A 22,674-nucleotide genomic window follows, 5' to 3' on the forward strand; every position below is an offset into this window, starting at 1 on the left:
CTTGCCAAAAATTACTATGTTCCATTCCTGACTGTTTTGTCACTGTGCGAAATGAAATTAAAGACTTAATATTTCAGAAGCACAACCTTTATCCATAGGGAGTAGGGGACACTTCAGCACATAGAGGTACCACGTAGTCTGATCGCCTATATCCAGAAATGGTACCCTACCAAACTAGAGCGAAAATCTCCCCCCCAAAAAAAGCATAGCCTTCTTCCTTAGTGGGACATTTCTGCAAAGGGGTATCATGTAGATCTGTCCGCCCATACGGAAGTGTCCTCCCACCAGCATTGACTATCTTGCCACTGTGCGAAATGAAATCGAATAGTGCATATCAGAAGCATAATCTTAAATCTGCCCACCCATGTAGAAGTGCCCCCCCCCACACACACACATATTAAACTCTCGCGAATATTCCAAATTTCTTGTCAAACTAACTGTAACATATTGCACTTTATGCTACTTACTTTTAACACAAAGCAAGGCCAAGGGGAAAGGGGGCACCAGTGCTAAGGGACGCTCGTTGGTCACCTTGGATCACCTGAGGTCACATTAGAAATAGTTGCCTGTAATTGGTTGTCGTCTACTACCAATCAAATTAAACAAAAGAGGTCATCGTGTTATAAAGGGAACCCCGTGACCGTACGCCTCCTTCTAACTTGACTGAACAGGACTGACTACAGGTATGTCGTGTACATCTCTCTAAAATGTAACGTTTTGTTTCCATCTCTGTGCCAATCCTACTCTATTCTATAGCTGTTGTATCATAAACAAATGTTCTCAAGCAACCTATTAGTAAACGAAGACTAATAGCAAGGCCTAGGGAATTCAGTAATGTACAATACACATTTCCGCATACCTACGTAGTCTCTTACGTAGACTAATTACGCCGGCTGTAGACAGAATATTTGCCAGGGTTTCATTTGCAGGCTACGCGGGTGAAATGTGATCTTCACCGTAGACTGACTCTACTGGCTAATTTATTCCTTTTTCTGCGATCCATACTCCCGTAGGAGGGCCTGGTGGAGGCTAGTACTAACGTGAGTTTTAGCACATACACAGGGGCTAATAGTTAGCTGTTACCTTTCTTTCTTTCTTTAGCCAGTATCTAGAAAATGTAAGTATTTCGTGATATGGACACTCTTTGCTCAGTGTGTAGTAAATGTTCGACACTCGTTGATGAAAAAAGCGGCTCAGAAATACTGTAAATCCATTCAAGTTCGCGTGTTTTAATTTCGCGGTAGGTAGAAAATTGAGTGTTTTAAGTTTGCGTTTGAGACAACAATAGACAAGGGGGTAGGAGAGCCAAAAATTTCACCGTGGTTTTAAGTTCGCGGCGAAGAGCTTACCGCGAAAACCGCGAACATAAGACCACTGCGAACATTTCTGCATTTACTGTACTCTGTGTTAGTATAGGGTAGCCTTTATCACGGGGTAGTCTCGTGCTAAGTAAAACACACAGGTAACGTTTGCCGAGTCAACTGTTTCAAGTTTACCTTTGCCCACCGAAATGCTGACCTTTATACGTTAGGCATCACATGTACATTCACATGAAGTCGATAAAATTCCGTTGTCTGAAAAGTCCCTCAATACAGAGACGAAAGTCTGCTTTTTTTAAGGATAAAAGATACGAAAGTAACCCACAAACCATATGGAAACATCAACGATTACAACAGGTCCAAATGCATTCGAAACTTCGTAACTGTAAACTTTGAAATATTGATAGCAAACAACTTGACAAAATGATTTTTCAAATTTTCATTCGAATACAGTGATGTAGCAACGTGATGTAGTCTTATTTGCTCTTGTAGACTATATGGAGCCATGCAAACTTGCACCATATATTTTCACTGACGTTTGTATGGGATCGTTTGCAAATGCCATCACGTACTAACCGGTAACCGGTATTTTTGGCTTAACAAAGGTTCAGCGACTAGTGGCTGCTGTAACACTAGCGTCCCATTCGGCAACCCTTGGACTTAACGTTCATATGACGCAACAGTAAAGCTATTCTGGCTCACATGTAGCACAATTTAAGTTCAAGGACAATTTTGATACATTCATGACATTTTAATGTATCTACTTCTTCCTACAACGTTACCCTTAGATGCCGGAAACATTTACTCTATCTTATAATCTTTTTTTTTTTAATTAAGGCCTATTCTAAAAGACAGTAAGTGAAGTAATATAAGCTTTTATAATTGTCTATCACGTGTTCGTTTTTCATAGTCTGCATTTTATTTATTTCAGCTGCTGATATCAAGATGAAGCTTTTGATCCTCGCTGTCTTCGTCGCTGTGGCAACGGCCATGGACCCTGAGTGGGAGGCCTTCAAACTTCTTCACGGTAAAGTGAAATCTCTGATATCATGAATTACTTTTGTCGTAGGAAACACTCCCCTGTCTTTCCTTTCGGTTAGACTTTATGTCTTATTGCAAAGCATGTAAGGTCATCCTTGGGACTTATCAATGTTTACCTATAGAATAACTTATTCTTATATCTCAATAAACATGGCCATGGAGGCAAAATCGTAAGAAAGGAGTGTTTCAACGCTACCATCTCCTATCGCGAAAACGGTCCGTTTGAAGACAAGTTTATGACGTATTGATTTGCTACTAGGCAAGGAATACAACAGCCTGTCTGAGGAGAACGCTCGGCACTCTATCTTCGAGGAGAACAACAAGATCGTGAAACAGCACAACGAGGAGGCAGGCATGGGGAAACATACCTACTTCATGAAGATGAACAAGTTTGGAGATCTGGTGAGTCGGTATTCCGTCGTCTTATGACAGTACAAGCTTGAATATGCCGTTATATTCTAAGGTCCTATCTAAGCCTCCTGAGTAATACTAAATGACATATGAATCTTTGCTTATTGTAAGCAAAGTTACAGAAGCTGACGTAATACACGGCAATCAATATGCTCTTAACAACAAGGCATGACGGTGTATAACAATAAACATATGAATTGTTAAAGAATATAAAAAGTGTAAGCCCAGCAGCGCTCTTCTTACAGACAACGGAAGAGTTCCGGATGCTGGTGATCGGGACAGGTTTCATGCAGACAAACAAGACCCAGCAAGCCGAGGGGGGAGTCTTCGAGAGAATGCCGGGTCTGAAGGTCAACGACACCGTGGACTGGAGACCGAAAGGTGCCGTGACGAAGGTCAAGAACCAGGAACAGTGTGGGTCCTGCTGGGCCTTCAGCGCGGTGAGTGTCACGATAACTGCTGTGTGACCTTCTGGACAGCTGTGAACAACTCGAGTTGTAAATTTGAATTTCAGCCTTAGTATTTGGTGGAATGGATTAATCTTCATCAGTAATTATGGAAGAATTCATTTTCATCAATACGAATCGAGAATGAAGGCTTTATGTTCACAGGCTTTCAAGTAAAATGCTACAAAAACAAACACATTTTATCCACAAAACTTTTTCTTTTGAAGACCACAATCTCTCACTAATGACTGTGACACATGACATGTTTTTTGCCTACACCATCATATGCCTTCTTTTGTTGTTTTGATTGTAATGATATACTTTGTTTTATTCACATTTATCTAGTGTGGATTGTGGGAGAGGACAGTAAAAACAAATAAACGAAAACTATATAGCATATGACAGTAGATGTTCCATTTTTATGGACGCCGCCATATTGACATGTGCATGCTGGGGAATATGGCACCTACCACAAGTGGTTGGGGTGTTGATATTTTTAATTGCCTTCACCAAGATGGTTTTGTGCTGCATGGCAGTAATGCAATACGTGTGATGAAAATTCTGAATATGTCATGGAGGAATGAACGAAGTCTCCGAACTCTTGTTGTTCTTGTAGACCGGTTCTCTGGAGGGTCAACACTTCATGAAGTCAGGCATGCTGGTGTCCCTGAGTGAGCAGAACCTGATGGACTGTTCCCGTAAGGAAGGCAACAAGGGCTGCAAGGGCGGAAGCATGGATCAGGCTTTCAAGTACATCAAGATGAACGGCGGCATCGACACTGAGGAGTGCTATATGTACAGGGGAAGGGTAAGCTTACACAGAATTACCCTTGTATTGATGTCTGTTGTTTAGATGATGAAGAAAGGTTTATGAAAATCTTTCGCATCAGTGTATATAGTCCGAGGATTCGTGTCTATTGAATGGCATAATCAAAACTACAGAGAGTGTCATCTGAATCAAAAGCATGTTTGCCCTAGAGCCGAGGAATTGGCCCATTGGCTACCATAAAACCATCTGGCATCCAGGCTATGTAGAACCAGACCATAAAGCGTTCTCATAGTTTGATTCCCCTGCTACATTCCATGACAGGACGAGAGAACGTGCAGGTACAAGTCGAGCTGCAGCGGAGCCACCCTGTCCAGCTTCACGGACATCAAGATGGGAGACGAGATGGCGCTGATGCAGGCTGTCGGCACCGTCGGACCCATCTCCGTCGCCATTGACGCCGGCCACAAGTCTTTCCAGCTCTATCACCACGGTAAGAGAGTCGAGACGGTTTTACTGGTACTGTCAGCAATGAGCCGGTCTACGTTTAGAACTACGGTGATGACTCACGGGTTCTAATTAGCATTGCAGCTAGGTGTCGATGCGTGGACTCATTTTGTACCCCCTCCCATACCAAGTTATGACTAGTGTAGATTTTCTGATCAAGCGAATTGTCCTCTCTGTCTCTAGCTGTGTCTGAAGAACTTCAATACTTATGAAATGATTCACGGAAATACATATTCATTTGTATTTCAGGTGTATACAACGAACCCATGTGCAGCTCCAAGAAGCTGGACCACGGTGTTCTGGCCGTAGGATATGGCACTAACGATGGAACCGACTACTGGCTCGTCAAGAACAGGTCAGTATATGGAAACTAACATGCATAATCATATGTATTTACCTACGTAATTAACCTTAGTTAGTAAACGCTCTGTGTCTTACACCGGTAAAGGTAATCAGGTAAAGAATTTATCATCGAGGAGTAAAGCAATGTTCATCAATTAGAATGGTTACAATTGCACGACCTGTATGATTATTCGCTCAGACTTCAAATCCTTCTCTATAGTTTTCAACAGACAGTCGGGGAAGATGACTGTTATCAAATTAGCAATGAAAATAGGGATTGAGACTTAGAGTTGTAACATTGCAACTCTGTTTTCTTGATGATCAAACCGTTTGACGGCCACACGAAACAGCAAGTCAGATGATATGATTGCAATACAAACAAACAGCAAAGAAAAGACTTTGAGTGAGACTCTTTTTTCTTTATCCTAGTTGGGGCGCGGAGTGGGGCATGGAGGGGTACGTCATGATGTCCAGGAACAAGGAGAACCAGTGCGGCATCGCGACTGACGCCAGCTACCCTGTCGTTTGATGCAGAAAATCATAGCTATAAGGACGGTCAGGGAGAAAATGCACCAACGCTGCATACTAAATAGTATCGTATTATGCTACTGAACCAATTGCAACAACGGTATCATTGCGTATGTCGACTGCATTGAAATTGATGTATTTACTTCTGTGTATTGTCTAGCGCTATGGAGATGAAATTCAAAGCAATTCAAAGAGCGTAAAATCTTGTAATTTACCGACGCAATCACGAGCGTTGTCTGTCTTGATAAGGAAAGAGCTATCTAGCAGTTTTCAGCAGATCTGCAGCTTCGACGGAATGTCAACTGTTCGGTCCTTGTAGATGTGCGCGGAGGGTTAAGACAAAAGTGTTCGGAAAAGTCTATGTATCATGAATAAAGAAAATACACAGTGCATCATTGTAATTTCTTCTTTTCTCTTTTCCTTGTGCGTTACTACTAATATAACTGGACAATGGTGGGATGTGCGTTGAAGAGTGTTCTTTCTAAGACCACTTTTCATATTGCTACATTGTAAAATGTGAGTAGAATTTTGAGTTAAGTTATATGTCATGACTTAAAGTGAATATAGGAAAATGGAGCAGGAAAATATCAGCCGTAACAACGAATAGCAATGATATCAATCTAGTCTGCAAACAGGGAAAGGACAGAGGCTATCCAGAGCTAAGCGACACTGTTTAGTCACCCAGGTCACGTGGAAACTAGACGCTTATCATTGGCTGTGTTGCATGATCCGATCAAAGAAGCCGTCTTATTTGTTTTATTTAACCCTGGTGAATAGACCCGTTGCGGGTATATGGTGTATCTCTAGCTGTCCACAAACAAGGTAATGCCTCTGTAGTCTCCGTTCTACACATGTTCCATTTTGTATCCATACTACCGTAAACATTCTGTGCTCGTTAAAACGTTTCGCAACATTCTCTCTTCAACATCAGGGGCTATGACTGACGAAAATGACAAAAACCGAGCCGTTAACGTTAATATTAGAAGGAGCAAGCATTAACTGTAGTCCACGGCACCTGACGTCACGTGGTAGTCTTATGTTGTATAAGGAACAAAGGTGGCGTTTGCAGAGTTAGCCATTATAAACTCACCTTTGCCCACCAGCATCTTTATAAAGCGCTGTCTCTAATCATTACGCAACGCAGTCATTGGGTTCAAACTACCATGGTAAACGCATACAAATATAAACAATGCTTCAACAGTACAGACTTGAATACAGATTTTGAAACAGCAACGACGTATCATAAGATCTTAGAATTTAATGAATTCTGATATCGTTTTATTTCACTTAAGCCAAGACTAGATTGGTTGAACTATACAGGGAACGTCTTTACACTTCATCTGACATAAGTATTACTTTTGATACTTATATAAATACTCTGGTTCTTTCAGCTTTTCATTTCTAGATGAGGCTTTTTATTTTCGTGGCACTCTGCGTTGCCGTGGCAACTGCCTTAGATCCAGAATGGGAGGCCTTCAAACGTATCTACGGTAACTCCAACATTTTGAGACAAACGCAACAAGAACTACATACTCTTCTACCTCTCCGTCTTTTCATAACTGTGGAATTGAATTACTGTCACACATATTCAAAGATACTACAAATCCATGACTACATATGGAATTTCTTTTTTTTTAATTTTTTTAACATTCATTTTTTATTGGTTTATAAACAAACAAACAAAATGATACACAAGACATACATGGCACGGAAATAAGGTAGTTAACAGACATGAATGGAAACAAAAACCGATAAATAAAACTAATTGAAAATAATAGTGAATAGACCCCAATTACCATTCCTTTCACATGTTCTTTTTACATAAACTTATATAACATTATTTTATATATTTAAACAATTGATAGATATATATATCTTTATGTATATTCATATATACGCATATATATATACATAGACATATACCCAGACACACATACATATTATATATGTCCAATCAACTTTCCCCATTTCCCCACATGTTTTTCAGTTTTGCCTATTCTTCTAGAAATGATGCTTTCTAATTTGTAAAAGTAGGAAAGGTAAGAGATAAAAGATTCTAGCTTTAGAGACCACTGACGATTTTTAAAGATAAACTGTTTTCCTAGCAGAATGACCATGTTTGACAGGGCTGGACACCTCTCATTCAGATCTCCAAAAATGACATTAAAGCGACTAAGTTGTAGGGGGTATCCAGTATGATGGAGAAACCAATCTTCTAATTGTCGCCAGAAATGTGTGACTATTCTACAATCCCAGAATAAATGTATAGCCGTCTCTTCTTCATCTTTACAGTAACTACATAAATATGAGTCTACCAGCCCCCACTTATACAGTATTCTATTCGTAGTTAAGAGTTTAAATAACAGTTTATATTGAAAAATACGTAGATGAGAGTCAATAGAGATTCTGTATGTTAAACTGTACACTTTGTTCCATGCTACGAATGTATTAAAATAATCCTCCCATGATTGTTGTATTTTGATTGATGAATCCCATAGCCTGGCCTCGTACATGAAAAAGGAGTACAAGTATTTATTGATTTTTGGATGCTGAAGCCAGGTTATGTTTGTACAAACAGGAACACAAACCCTTACTTCTGGTGACATCTGTCGTAGTAATTTTTCCAAGAGTACGGAATGGCTGAAATAATTTGATTGAACTTAAGCTCCGAACAGGTGTCCCCAAATTTAAGTACAAAATTTTCAAACGATAAAAGGTTGTTATCCGAGTCTATAATATCGTTCACAAAAATAACGCCTCTGTTGTAAAGAGCCGTTGAAAATAAAGTTTTTACTGAAATACGAATTCCTGAATTTAGGCAGAGGAGCTGTTGTTTGACTTCCAGTGCACTCTCTGGAGGCCGTAGCTGGAACTTTAGCCAAGCTTGTAGGACTTGCCTAAAGAATTGACTGATTTGAGTCTTCTCTTTCATCAATATTTCTAAATCATTCGATGTAAGTTGCGAAAAGGGAAATACATTGGTTGTAAACAAAGGACTGGAGCAAAGAAACAATTTGGAACAAAACCATTTTTCATTATGATATAGTTTGGGCACCCAAGAAGCCTTCATGGTAAGATCGGTGGCCCGCAAGTTTCTAAGTTGAAGACCACCGTGTTCGTATAGATTATATAGTGTTTTTCTTTTTACACGTTCTGGCCCATCTCCCCAAAGAAACTTGAATATTTTTTTCTCATGCCTCTCGAAAAAAGGAGGAGGCGGGGAAGGCAGGGATTGAAACAGATATATAAATTGTGGTACTATTAAAGAATTAACCAGGGTGACTTTACCTAGAAGAGAGAGTAGTTTCCCTTTCCAGGGATTTAAGAGCTTATCTATCTTTGCTTCTTTTCTATCAAAATTCGGAATTTCTTGTATGCATTGGAGATTGGGCGCATATGCTAATACTATGAGCTCAATACGCAACTAGTTCTATCATCTCTGAACTCTACTTCTTGTCACTCTTGCAACACCTTTGCAGTGACGCCATCTTCCCTCTCATTTCCTGCCACTGTGATACCGGCGGTGTATTCAAATAACTACGGACACACAAGAACACAAACCTCCAGACACACCGAAAACACCACCTCTGCAAAATGGCTGCATCCTTTCTGTCACAGTGGTTGACTTAGTTTAACAATAACGTATTTCCTCTTAATAGGTAAACGGTATGAGAGCCTGTCTGAGGAGAGAGCTCGACACACACTCTTTGAGGAGAACAACAGAATGGTCCAACGGCACAACGAGGAGGCGGCAATGGGCAAACATACCTTCTTCATGCGCATCAACAAGTTCAGCGATTTGGTAACTGAAAAAGAATTTTAGTTACATTTAAAGAAACAGATAGCACTTAAGCACCTATCTCACTAAACCCGCGACAGGTTGGCGGCCTCACTGCGCCCTGAGCTGTATCTGCGTTACCCTTGACTGGGAATACAATGCAAAACGTACAAGTCTGACAAAAACACAACAAAACACAAAAAGTGTATAAAAAAAAAAAGCGTTTTTCATAGGTGAAATTCGGTAAGCTCACTGCCAAATCGCGCAGTCGCAGCAAGCTAGGTCACCAACGTGCCGCGGGTCCAGTGAATAGGGGCTTTGAAGTAATGAAGTTTACCCACCATATCACCGATGTCGTTTGACGTCCTCCACATGGATTTGTCACCTGGAATGGATTTACATTTTATTTATTTTCAGACAAACGAAGAACTTCTGATGGGGTTAGGTGCTCTGCGACTCAACAGGACCCAACAAGCGGACGCCGAGATGTTCGAGAGAATGCCGGACGTGAAGGTCAACGACACCGTGGACTGGAGACAGAAAGGTGCGGTGACGAAGGTCAAGAACCAGGGACTGTGCGGGTCCTGCTGGGCCTTCAGTGCGGTGAGTACAATTTTGGTGCGATTTTTAATAGCTTTGGAAAGTATGTGAAATATATGTGAATATGTACAACGTTTATATATATATAAACGTTGTACATCCAATGTTACGTTTTGTTTTAAACCTCAACATTTCACGACAATGTCTTCAAAGTTTAAGATGCTGTCACGTAGAATGTGACTAAATCGTTGCTAACTCGTCTATGATTTCCAAATGCGAATTTTCAGCTTTCCGTAAGTTTGTTACTTATATAACTTTAAATATGTTACCGTCTCGCTTCAAAACCACAAACGTTCAAAACCTTTGAATAAGAAAATCACACACTTTCTTACTATCATGCCACATTTATACTCGTTTGCACGAAGACACAAGCAGTAAAAGCCATATCGAATTTAGACGATGACTTCTCCTCCCTCTCACCCTCACTCTTTCTTAGACGGGATCTCTGGAGGGTCAACACTTCCTGAAGACAGGCACTCTGGTGTCTCTAAGTGAACAGAACCTGGTGGACTGCTCTCACGAGATAGGCAACAAGGGCTGCGCCGGAGGATACATGGAGCAGGCCTTCGTTTACATCAGGGATAACGGTGGCATCGACACCGAGGAGTGTTATCCTTATAAGGCGGAGGTAATGTTCTACAGACTTCCCTTATAAGTTATAACTGTCTTACAAATGTATCTTAAACTTCAGTCATGTTTGTCATGTCAAACGCCAATAGGCCCTAAGTTGTCTCTAGAAACATCATACAGGAAATACAGACAGGCAAACACACCACAAACGATACCGTGGTTGTAGAGTTGGTCACTTTCTTATCCCATTTCTTCACCACAGAACCAGAAGTGTCATTACAATGTCACTTGTAACGGAGCAACCCTGCGCAGCTACCGCCTTGTCTTCCCCCTTTTCGACGAGAAGGCCTTACAGCGGGCTGTGGGCACCATTGGGCCCATCTCTGTCAGCATCGACGCCACCAGGGCCTCCTTCCGTCACTACAGCCACGGTGAGAGAATTTTGGATGTTTCCCCATGACGTCATACGGAGCGTTTCCACTCACCTTCCATATCAATGAAGCAGGTGCTGACCGCCATGTTGGTGTCCCTATTTGCATTCCGATGGATCGTAACTCAAGCGCACTTAGCAACTGTACTATTCCGGCGGGTACAAAATATATCCTCAATTTAGATAATTACAATTATCACACTTGCACCATTCATCCAATCAGTACGCAATATTACCTGAACAACATGCAATGTAACCGCCAACAGCAAGCACAAATGCCTAATGGTAGGAAGACACACACTGCTGTTATCAAAGAGATATAACATAAACACGTCATGGTAAATTAAAATAGGGACTAAACCGATGTATACAATAAAACATTGACCTCTCTACACAGATAAAGACATAGCATGAAATATATATCATACACATGCCATATAGCCACTCAATTGTCGCCATGGCAATACTTTGTATTGTCTTTCTTGTTTGTGTTTCAGTGGAAAGCTTTGAATTACACTTTTTTGAACTGTGGACATTTAATGCTAGTTATTTGAGAAAATATTTAGGGGTCTAAAAACTCTTGAGCTATGAGTAATTGAAATGCAAATTGGAACACTAATATGGCAGCAAACAATGCACTACAGAAATTCTTTGCAACAGTCCAAAGTTTCTGGAATAGTTTTTGACATTAGTTGTTATACTCGGTAGTGTTGAATTTGTTAATGTGGCTATCTGGAATCTTCACACTTGTGGGCCTAATTATACTATATCTAAATCCGTGTTTTTCTTTGTTAGAGATATTCAAAACTACAGTAAAGGTTTGTGTGTTTAGGTGTGTACGACGAGCCGAAGTGCAGCCCCACAAAGTTTAACCACGGTGTCCTGGCCGTGGGGTACGGCTCCAGTAACGGCAGCGACTACTGGCTCGTCAAGAACAGGTGAATACTAGATTCATGATTGCATTTGCTTATTTAGTAGCAGTAGTAGTGAATTGTCTTGTATCAATCCTGTTTTAAACGTAAGTTCAAGTCCTTCCCGTACCAGATGGTGCACATGACGACAATCTCCGTTTCATTGACCTTTGGTGAACACAACTTCTGAAATCACTACAGCAGCTGCAGGGGGCTAGTTCACTAATAGTCAGGTGGTAGTGCTGTGTATTCAGCTAGAGTCGCCTAGTATCAAAAGTCATTTGCTACTGATAAAACGCATGCAGCAACAATATATGATTTTTAACAGTGCAGCTTGGTTTGGTTCGACTATATCTAAAAATAATAATGTAATTGGAATAGCAATGTTTTCTTTGCCATAGTTGGGGCACGGACTGGGGCATGGAAGGCTACATCATGATGTCCAGGAACAAACATAACCAGTGCGGCATCGCAAGTGCCGCCGTCTACCCTGTTGTATGATCCAACGGACTCTAGGATATAAAACCTCCTTGTTCAGACATAATACATACCAAAAATGGTATTTCTACCAGGATATATAACTAGTGATTAAGGCTAGTTGTAGTTGTAGTTGTGTGCTTTTATATGAATGTAAAGCAATGCCTATCAATGAGAAGGGTAACATTTGCACGCAGCTACGTACAAACTAGCAGCACATAATACCATTGGCTACGTGGTATACATCTCACAACTTATAAGATGATTCGCTCAGACTTGAATTACTTGTCCATAGTCTATATGGTCAAAATGTTTCACTGCTACAGACAGCCAGGCCTAGGGGGAATTGATTGTTATCAAAATAGCAATAAAGTTGGAGAACGAGTTGTTTACGACTTTGTTTTATTTACAACAGTTTGAGCACGGAGTTGGGCATAGAGGGATACGTCATGATGTCCAGGAACAAGGAGAATAAGTGCGGCATCGCGACTGACGCCTAGTGCCTACTACCCTGTCGTCTGATACAGAAAGTGCAGCTACAGTTAAGGAGAAAATGATGAACCAGTAGTGCATACTCAAACAGTGTGTCATATCATATCATATCATATCATATCACTCAACCAACAACGGCACCATTGCGTAGGTCGACTGTATTGATGTATTTATATCTATGTGTTGTCATAGCATCTTACGATATGGGGGGTTTATATCATTAAGTCTTCTATATAATTTACCGACTCCATAATAGACGATCACGCTCTTTGTTTGTCTTGGGAAGGAAAGAGACATCTAGCGTCTTTCAGCAGGTTTGCAGATTCGACGGAATTTCGAACGTTCGGTTCTGTGGATGTGCTTTATTAATTATTTTATTTAGACACAAGTGTTAAGAAAAATTTGTATTATCAATAAAACAATCCACATTGTTCTTGTATTATCAACTGTATGTTCTCTTTTCCAACTCTTGTGTGTTATTATTACTAGACAACAGTAGTGTGTATTGAAGATTGCTCTTTCCAATACCATTTGTAATATTCTTTCACTGTATTGCGTGGGAGGGATTTTAACGTAACTGAAATGTCACAAATGAATGAGAGAAAATAGCACAGGGTAAATTATCAACTGTAATGATTAAGAATAACAATGATATCAATTTGCTCTGCAAACAAAGCAAGGACAGGGGCCAAGCGGCACTGGTTGGGCGTCAAGGGTCTCGTGAAAAATAGATCATTGTCATTGGCTGTCTTTTATCAACCGATCAAAGAAGTCGTTTTGTAAATTTTGTACGAGCAATATAGCGACCCCACACAATCTACCATTGGCGAAAAGACTAGCTACGGGTACGTGTTGTGTCCACGAACGAGGTAATGCCCTTGTTCGCTCTGTGCTACTCATATTCCATTTCGTATCCGTGCTGCCGTAAAGCTTGGTGATCATTTGAGCTTTGGTCAATTATACTTCCCTCCTCTGTCATAACGTGCCCTTGAACCTTTATAATTGGTATGGGATATACTAGTACATTATTCCTCAGTAACGATAAAATGAAGACTTAATAGTAATGAATTCCATTCAGCCTACGAAATATGTGCACATTGATCTACAACGACGCGCTAGGTGCACAATGCGCAATATATTTTTGAGGGAAAAGCGCATTGACCAAAAATCTAATGTTATGTGAAGATTGGACAGCTTTAGCCACAGTCTACGACACCTTTAGTCACAAGTCAGTCTCGTGTTGTATCGGGAACAAAGGTGATGTTTGGTGAGTTAACCATTGTAAAGTCACCTTTGCCCACCAGCATTGTTAATACACTATCTCTATCCGTTATGCAACAACTTTTATTGGGTGCAAGCTACCACGGTAAACACATACCGAAGGTAAACAACTCTTTTCCAAAGTAATGACATTAAAGCTGTTGTTAAGGCAGCAACGTCTTATCATAATCAGAAATTCTCTATTCTGATGTCGTTTACTATACTACAGTTTAGACTCCATCGATTGTACACCATGTAAGAAACTAGTATGCATGACATGACACTTCTTTATACTTGTAGGACAGCTGATACGCAAATTAGTATAACTTAAGAGGACGCAAATGGGTTTCACTTTTTGATACCTGTTTCATCTGGTTCTTTCAGTTTTCATATCAAGATGAGGCTTTTAATTTTTGTTGTCTGCGTTGCCGTGGCAACTGCCCTAGATCCAGAATGGCAGGCCTTCAAACGTCTCTACGGTAACTCCAACATTTTGAGATTAACTACAAACGGAATAGGAATAATTTAATTGTCAACCTATTCTGTTCATAACTGTGGAATGAAATTCCTGTTACAAATATTCACCGATACTATATGTTCGTGCCTGTGTGGAATGCCTTATATGTTATACTACGATGTGATAGAAAAACTCTGTAGATTCGACTTCACATACATGTATTTCAAGAACAGAGAAGACGCATGTCAACTATAGGTAGAGATAAAACATAGTATAGTTTCACAGTTCAACTTTCACTTTTACTCTCTTGTATCTAATTTATAATTACTGCATTTAGCCCGAATGGGCATGAACATGCAATAAACTTCATTGTCATATATTTGGACTCCCACTTCCCACTAATTTCCTGCCACTATTTCAGACCCACCGAAAACAATACCTCCGTGGCAAAAATTGCTGCACCCCTTCTATGGTCGAGATTAACATTAACGTATTACCTTTTGAAAGGTAAACGATATGAAAGCCTGTCTGAAGAAAACGCTCGACACTCCATCTTTGAGGAGAACAACAGAATGGTCAAACGGCACAACAAGGAGGCAGCAATGGGCAAACATACCTTCTTTATGCGCATCAACAAGTTCAGCGATCTGGTAAGTTAAAAGAAATGTATCAGTTAAGTAATGTATCTAATAGTCAAACTTCAAAATACACAAAAAATATGTGAAACGTATACGTTACTTTGTGTGGAAGACAATGTTTTGTGTCAGATGTGAATGGTTTCATAAATAAACGAATATTAAATACGTGTGGTTATCCATAGGCAAGGTAGAGCATATCCGTAGAACACATAACACTTGAAAAGAATGAAATTTGTCAACCAAATCACTAAAGTTGCTTGACGTTCCACATGTAGATTTGCAATTTAGAATATATTAATACTGTTGATTTTCAGACAAACGACGAAGTCCAGAAACTTCTGATGGGGTCAGGTCGGCTGCAGCTCAAGAAGAACCAACAAGCGGACGAAATGTTCGAGAGAATGCCAGACGTTAAGGTCAACGACACCGTAGACTGGAGACAGAAAGGTGCGGTGACGAAGGTCAAGAACCAGGAACAGTGCGGGTCCTGCTGGGCCTTCAGTGCGGTGAGTATATTCTGTATAGAGTCAGAGACGATTGCGGTACGATTTCAAAAGCTGTATGACCTGTATGTAATGTTTTTCCCAACGTAGATTTCGCCAAACAGTTACAATGCTGTAGATCCAAAGATACACGTTTTCCCTTCGATTCTGAAAATTTCAAGAGAATGCATTAACCGTTTATCAAGTAGAATGCGACAAAAAATATCACCTTTAGCTTTCCGTACGGCACGCTGTTTTCTGCGTCTATTTCAAGGTGCTGCCGTCTCACTTAAAGCGTTGAACCACAAAACTTTCGAAACTTGTGAGAAACATGCACGTTCCTTATTTTCGTGATACCCCATTTGCACTACTTATAACGACAAGGCAAACAGTAAAGGTAATGTTGAAATTTGAATATAATAGATGATGATGACCATCTCTCTCTTAGACCGGATCTCTGGAGGGTCAGCACTTCTTGAAGACAGGCAAGCTGGTGTCTCTCAGCGAACAGAACCTGGTGGACTGCTCTCGAAAAGCGGGCAACAAGGGCTGCGCCGGAGGACTCATGGACCAGGCCTTCGTGTACATCAAAGATAACGGTGGCATCGACACTGAGGAGTGTTATCCTTACAAGGCGGAGGTAATGTTAAAGACTTCCCTTGGGACAGTCTTGGAAATGTATCTTCAACTGTAGTCATATTCGTCATGTCAAACGCCAATGCGCCATAAGTAACTGCATCATCAGATATCATACCTTGGTGAAATATTTAGAGTTTCTTGTATGTCTTATTTGATTGTAGTACATTAACTGAGCAAATAAGATTTCAATAACATTACTTATGTCCATTAACCACTTCCTGTCACTCTACGCGGCGAACGTGAGGAGCATATGGAAAATATATGACTGCGAAAATATGTATAAAACAAACAGGCAGACCAAAACCAGTCCCTCGACATGAATTAGCTCTCTTGTTGACCCCATGACCCGGAAGATCTGTCAGTTGTCAAGCAAGGGGTATAGATCATCCATTCTGCCAACTCTGACCTCCCTTCCTGCCACTCCCGCGACTGCTCTGACCTTTACTCTTCACTTCCTGTCACTCTGTGGTGAGGCGTGCCTAACATGTGGAAATAACAGCAGAAATACAGACAACCAGAAACTTGATAAAACTATGAAACTATGATAAAACTGACACTGACCATCAAAATCAAAACCCTGCGTTCAGGGACAGACCATGGCCATACGGCCGTTGGCCTCTTGTATTGTTTGAGTGATTGAAGACATTCTAACCCATTTCTTGACCACAGGACCATAAGTGTCATTACAACGCCAGCTGCAGCGGAGCGACCCTGCGCAGCTACCACCACATCTTCCCTCCTCATGACGAGAAGGCCTTACTGCGGGCTGTGGGCACTGTTGGGCCCGTCTCTGTCAGCATCGACGCCAGTTGGGGCTCCTTCTATCACTATAGCCACGGTGAGGGAATGTAGGATATTTCACCAACCCACTATAGCGCTATACTAGTGCTGATTGTGCTGATCGCCATGTTGGTATCCCTATTTGCATTTCAATAGATCGTAGCTCAAACGTACGTACACAACATATTTACGTTGTTTGCAAGTTTTGAATTGCACTTCTGGTTTTCTCTCCTTTGAGCTGTAGATATAGCGGTTATTTGAGAGGGTGCGATGTTTAGATGCCCCCAAACGCCTGAGCTTTGATTCACTGAAATGCAAAATAGGACACCAGCATGTCAGTGGACGCGACAATGGCATCACGTAAAAACGCTCCATATTTCCTCGGCTGCCTGGACTTTTCTTCACACTAAGCGTGGCAGCCGAGCTTCGCGATTTCATTTTGAATTCCTTTTTCATGGTCAGATGTTTTAAACTACAGCAAAGATTTTTGTTTCAGGTATCTACGACGAGCCGAAGTGCAGCTCCACAAAGCTGATTCACGGTGTCCTGGCCGTGGGGTACGGCTCGAGTAATGGCTCCGACTACTGGCTCGTCAAGAACAGGTCAACACCAGATTCATGATCACATATACTTATAACGTTATATATATGTGTTATTAGAGCTGTCGTATAACACACAAACTCCTTAAAGTGAAGATAGCGCATAGGACGGCGCCCATCTCCGTTTCCATAGTCTACCCAATTAGCCATTGCACCGACCTTTGTACTTTTGTGGAAAAATCCCAACGGACATTTTGTAAAATGCTATCACTACGGTAATAATGAGCTGTAGAGTCTCACAATCAGAAGAAATTTGAAGGTTTGCTATTGATAAAACAAAAGTAACAATTGGAACCAACTATATAAAGTTTAAATGTGCAGCTTTGTTTGACTATATCTAAAAATGATCATGTAGTTGAAATAACAACGGATGTAATACTCTATTGTCTTTACCACAGTTGGGGCACGGATTGGGGCATGGAAGGCTACATCATGATGTCCAGGAACAAGGACAACCAGTGCGGCATCGCAACCCGAGCCATCTACCCTATTGTCTGATGCTAGGATCCTTCAGACATAACACATACCAAAAACGTTATTCTTAACACAATACACAGCTAACAGGTACAGTTGTGTGCTTTCAATTTATTGGTTGATTTGTAAGATGATTGAACATTCATGCAGCAACTATGACTTTATATGTAAGTATTGACACTAACAAGCAATAAAGTTTAAAAAGGGGATAAAACCCTGCCTGTGTGTCACTTCACACGTAGCATATAAAGCGAAATGAGTACTAGTATGTGCATATATCGTCTACTTTAAGTAGGTCTTTAAAATAATCAACTTAAAGGGTCATCGAATGTTCTCTCTATTTCTGCTCTGTTTGGAATGTAGATTATACATTTCCTATACAGTAATAAGACTCCGTTAGAATTTTAAAAAAGGGTTTCTTTTATCTGATGACTACTTCTTACGCCTTTCTGTTATGTGTGCTTGTATGTAATATTTGATTGAAAAATAAAGGCCACCTAAAGCCTATACATGTTTTTTAGCGTTCAAGACATGCGTTTACTAACGTTGGAACCAATGCTTCTGTGACTTCCGCATTTGCCAAATTGTGGCTAACGACACTTTGGAAACCTGATAGAGGAATGTGAAAGACGTATACTATATAGCACCTATACGATTAGCCTCACTAAATCAAGCTTCTAGCTAGCTAAGTACAGCACCCTTCCACTTCCCTTCCTAAGCTTGATGACCAATATCCATAAGCCAGGAGAATTGGAAACATCCTAATCCGGTTGATTTATGCATATGTGGCTAACATGGACCAATTATTGTCAGACTGAGAAACTATCCGTTGCCATGGTATAGGAGGCTGTGATTAATGGACTTTTCATTATGTTAAACAGGCTCAAAGGCACATTTTGGGAAAACTGTAAAGGTTCGAAAATGGTCGATGGAGGTTGGAAGAATGGGAATCTGAACAGTGCACACGTGTAGACAAAGAATCATTTTACGCTTACAAGTGGGGGGCTTAACCTTAAGCTTTGACCTTAAACCACACTGCGTCACGACTGCACTTGCGCACCCGGAACTGTGAGGTAGCTTATACGCCCATTAGTAGATTTGAGTACGCATATGAACGGTGTCCAAGGTGAAGGCCCCGGAGACGTAAACAAAGCCAGTCTTGACATTGTTATGCAAATCGAGACAATGGTCAAGACAGAAATGTTTATAAGCCAGGGGCCTTCACCTTTGACACTGCACATGCGGCCTCGAATGAATGGGCTTATTCAGACCTTCCTGGCTGTGGCGTGAAAGAATTCGCACGGCCACTCGTCGACCACCGACACCTGTTTGATCTCGATGTCCGTGCAGCCGTGAGTCACCAGAGCGTCCCGCAGAAACGCTTCGTTGAGATCGAAGTCGGAAAACTTTTCAGTTTCGACGATGACGTTGTTTTTCAAGTCGCCGAGGAGGACCAGTCCGCCGCCATGTTTGAGGAGTGACGTCATGTTGCCCACGCCTGCGCGGTACTGGTCGGGTGTGTCGCAAGCCAGCTCCAGACAGAAGGAGGACACCACCACGTCGAAGGGATCAACGCTGAGAGAAAAAAAAAGATATATGTTAACCCGTTAGGCCGTGTAGTTTACTGTACTAAAAAGTCGAGAAACTTTACGACTCAGGATAGCATTAGTTTTCCACGGTACTAGTATACGGTCCACCGTCTTGGAGTTATCCAACAAAGTCGACTAATTCCACGGCTCATGCTGTTAAGGTTAACGGGACCGGTCCTAATCTCGACATACGTTCTAAGCAAACGCATAGTCATTTTGTAAAGGTGTGTGTGACACTTAATACATGTAACATGAGCTTCAGTCTTGTAATATATATATATAACTAGAAACTCTTTACAGGATTGGCTTAGATCATATTACAGTGATGCTTCATTTGTATTGGTAACAATATTTCAAAGGAGATCTAAATCGTTCAGATGGAGTGTTTTTTCTATAGTTTTAGGAGCTACATCGTCATCAATACTAGATTCCTTGTACTACATCGCGAGGGTAATAGAACATTTGAAATGCTGATGACTAGTGATGAGGATATCATGTAAATCCCTTTAGATATAGAAACGCCTTTAAAAGCTGCGTGTCGAGCAGGCATTGAGGACACAAACAATGCAAAAATGTATATACTGGTAACGCACCATTCTTATATAGACAAAAAGGCCCCTTGCCCCTGGCGGGCCACGTCTACAGTTCTTCTATCCTTCAGCTATTCTTAAGACATTTCAGCTGCATTGTCTTTTTCTTTGAAAATAATGTATTGAAGTGTAACCTTTCAGTACAGAGAACATTGCTCTTATTGACGTCACAGTGTACCACAGCCTTGACCGCTTTACGCAGCCGGGCGGCGATGTCGTCTGGAGCTGAGCTGAAAATAATGGGAAAGGAAAGATGACTACCCTTTCTCTTTCTCTCAATGTCAAGTTTTCTGTTGCTGAATTTCCCCTTAACCACCCGTCCCTCTTGCTTCCCCTTGACATACATCTGAAGTACAGCCAGTAGGTACCCCATCTATTAGAGTTATCAGGCTGTTGTAGTGCTCGAGGCACCGTCTTGCTCACAGAAACCCCATTTTACGTCCCGTCCGATAGAAGAATGCACCAGGATCCTCTTCTACAGATTCGAACGGGGGTATTTCAGTTACCAACTACTAGTATTTGGAACCAGGAGATCAACTTTGAGGCTGATACCAATTGAGCTACATTGACTTTGGTTATTGTCATCAAATCAGGACTTCCTTTTATTGCATAAAGCACTTCAGTCACCAAACGACAAGCCTGTAAACTTTGACCAGCCTTGGGAACGAGATTTCACAGACTCACCTGTCTCCCTCCAGCTTGCTGATGTATCGGAAGTACGCACCCCAATCGAATGCTTCCGGGTCACCGTCTACCCATTTCTGAAGCTCCTCCCGACACACCTTCAACATAGCTTATTTTCAGTCTCATTACCACACAGTATAATCAAGAAGACAGTCTGGAAAAATAGGTGCCAGTATTCTCTTTCACGTTTGCCTCAATAATCATAAACACAAAATCACTATAGGCTTATCATCAAAGTCATTCAATTCTCCAGAGTAAGTAAACGTTAGAATAGTAAATAAACCATAAGTAACAAAAAGGCTTCAGTACTAAGTCAAAACCTCAGAGTAAAGATCTACAAACGTTCAAACTGATGTACTGATGGTATTCACCTCGAGATAGTCAGAGCATGTGATGTCGGAGAAATATTTGCTTGCACTCAGGACGCTCAGAATGGATGGGCCTGTGCCGATATCCAACAGTCGCTTTCCCTGGAAAACACCTATGAAAAGGGCACAGCTTACTTTAGGACAGAAACTTTCTAAGAACAGCTCTGCTCAAAGTTAGATAATTGTCGGTAAAGAAATCCACATTCCTGTGCCTTTCCCAAGGACACGTTTTGCCAGGAATGCCACCAATGAACGAACGCTGACTGACATAGAGATTTAATGCCTTATATAATATCATGGGCGTTTTTTTAAAATTCTAGATAGTAATCATCACCATCAAATGTGGCTTATTTACGTGATAGATGTAAAAAAAAGTCACTGTAACTATCTTTGCACATTCGAAATTCGAACGACAAAAGAGGAAAGGTCAATGGCTGCCCGTAACCCCCGAGTCAGAGCAGTCCCTTTGTCTGCTTCCATAGACGTAAATAATACCCGGGGTTTATGGTGACTAGGCGCTGCCAACTCACCTAACGTTAGCTGTAACGCCAGGCTACCGATCGACATATATTACACATCAAACAAGGACGACAATAACATATCTTTGATACTAGTGAGAAATACAACGCCGGAACATTGTCGTGATTTTCCTCTCAATGGAGAGCTTGACAGGACGTGTACTCAGACTAAAGTTTCTTTACCCAGCCGGAGCGGCCCACCTATTTACAGGAGCAGTCGACCGTGAACCCCTTACCTGAGCCGAACGTCTGGTGAAGGTTGTTCATGATGAAAAGCTGGACACTGTCCTTGTCCTTGTCTGTCCCGTCAAAGGAGCTGAAGTGTTTGTCCAGGTACTCCCGTGGTTTGAAGGCCTGGGTGTAGCATTCTGCTACCGACTCCTCTGCAGTTGCCTTCGCGTCAGCCATCTTGGACGTCTGTGAAAACGAGTTAAGCGAGTAAAATCATCTCAGGCATAACTTGAAGTAAAACAGTCAGGTGTATCAAATTATGACATTCGAGATACGAGCGAATGTTTATGTGGTGCTAACTCGGCGTAAGACATACATACACGGACCCATTTTAGTCGTTGTGTAAGCTGTTTACTAACCTCCTTAGTTTACGTGCGTATGGTGCGTGCAAGTTATTTTTCGGCCTTGACACCGTTGCGGACATGCTATTGGCTATGGTATTTTGTCGTGATACTACAATGATCTTTGAAATTGTACTATCAGTAACCGTTAACGTTATACGGTAGGATCCTTTTATTTGTAACACTCGCTTACCTGCAACGAATGGAGGTGTTGTCCAATCTTAGTAGCAGCACAATCAAGCTTCCGGGTTGATGCCCTTTGAACTTCAACCTTGACCTCCAGATCTGCGACCTGGCCGACGATACCATAATTTGACTGTGCTAGGTATACGAACTCCTTCAGTTTCTTTCGGCATATTTTGCTTGGCCTGAAATAACTTTAAAAGCTATGAATGGATTGTTGTAA

General features: G+C 41.2%; 4 protein-coding genes across 7 annotated transcripts; 3 read left to right on the forward strand and 1 right to left on the reverse strand.

Moving 5' to 3' along the window:
• The first annotated feature begins 611 nt into the window (after positions 1-611).
• LOC136434853 (procathepsin L-like) lies at positions 612-5,750 on the forward strand. 2 transcript variants are annotated; one of them, XM_066427969.1, is made up of 8 exons: positions 612-683; positions 2,251-2,346; positions 2,620-2,762; positions 3,017-3,211; positions 3,834-4,025; positions 4,308-4,476; positions 4,740-4,845; positions 5,262-5,750. In XM_066427969.1, exons 2-8 carry the CDS (start codon positions 2,265-2,267, stop codon positions 5,359-5,361), a joined length of 987 nt encoding a protein of 328 aa, XP_066284066.1. In that variant the 5' UTR covers positions 612-683; positions 2,251-2,264; the 3' UTR covers positions 5,362-5,750. The 2 variants fall into 2 exon arrangements, with proteins under 2 accessions (XP_066284066.1, XP_066284146.1); XM_066428049.1 differs by lacking the exon at positions 612-683 and adding an exon at positions 1,008-1,040.
• A 1,015-nt stretch (positions 5,751-6,765) lies between these two features.
• Positions 6,766-12,162, forward strand: LOC136427306 (digestive cysteine proteinase 2-like). Its single transcript, XM_066416155.1, has 7 exons — positions 6,766-6,850; positions 9,020-9,182; positions 9,471-9,741; positions 10,175-10,366; positions 10,571-10,739; positions 11,571-11,676; positions 12,051-12,162. Exons 1-7 carry the CDS (start codon positions 6,766-6,768, stop codon positions 12,148-12,150), a joined length of 1,086 nt encoding a protein of 361 aa, XP_066272252.1. The 3' UTR covers positions 12,151-12,162.
• A 1,191-nt stretch (positions 12,163-13,353) lies between these two features.
• On the forward strand, positions 13,354-17,982 carry LOC136435145 (procathepsin L-like). 3 transcript variants are annotated; one of them, XM_066428419.1, is made up of 8 exons: positions 13,354-13,487; positions 14,263-14,357; positions 14,843-14,985; positions 15,288-15,479; positions 15,904-16,095; positions 16,764-16,932; positions 17,371-17,476; positions 17,872-17,982. In XM_066428419.1, exons 2-8 carry the CDS (start codon positions 14,276-14,278, stop codon positions 17,969-17,971), a joined length of 984 nt encoding a protein of 327 aa, XP_066284516.1. In that variant the 5' UTR covers positions 13,354-13,487; positions 14,263-14,275; the 3' UTR covers positions 17,972-17,982. The 3 variants fall into 3 exon arrangements, with proteins under 3 accessions (XP_066284516.1, XP_066284604.1, XP_066284683.1); XM_066428507.1 differs by having other exon boundaries at positions 13,357-13,463; XM_066428586.1 differs by lacking the exon at positions 14,263-14,357 and having other exon boundaries at positions 13,376-13,487.
• Positions 17,983-18,038: 56 nt separating this feature from the next.
• LOC136435734 (nicotinamide N-methyltransferase-like) lies at positions 18,039-22,596 on the reverse strand. Its single transcript, XM_066429459.1, has 6 exons — positions 22,462-22,596; positions 21,933-22,113; positions 21,182-21,291; positions 20,811-20,908; positions 20,261-20,356; positions 18,039-19,522 (listed from the first exon to the last, which is right to left on the reverse strand). The coding sequence occupies exons 2-6, from the start codon at positions 22,102-22,104 to the stop codon at positions 19,213-19,215; spliced, it is 786 nt and encodes a 261-aa protein (XP_066285556.1). The 5' UTR covers positions 22,105-22,113; positions 22,462-22,596; the 3' UTR covers positions 18,039-19,212.
• Positions 22,597-22,674: the final 78 nt, after the last annotated feature.

Source organism: Branchiostoma lanceolatum, chromosome 1, assembly GCF_035083965.1.
Source record: "Branchiostoma lanceolatum isolate klBraLanc5 chromosome 1, klBraLanc5.hap2, whole genome shotgun sequence".
Lineage (NCBI taxonomy): Eukaryota > Metazoa > Chordata > Leptocardii > Amphioxiformes > Branchiostomatidae > Branchiostoma > Branchiostoma lanceolatum.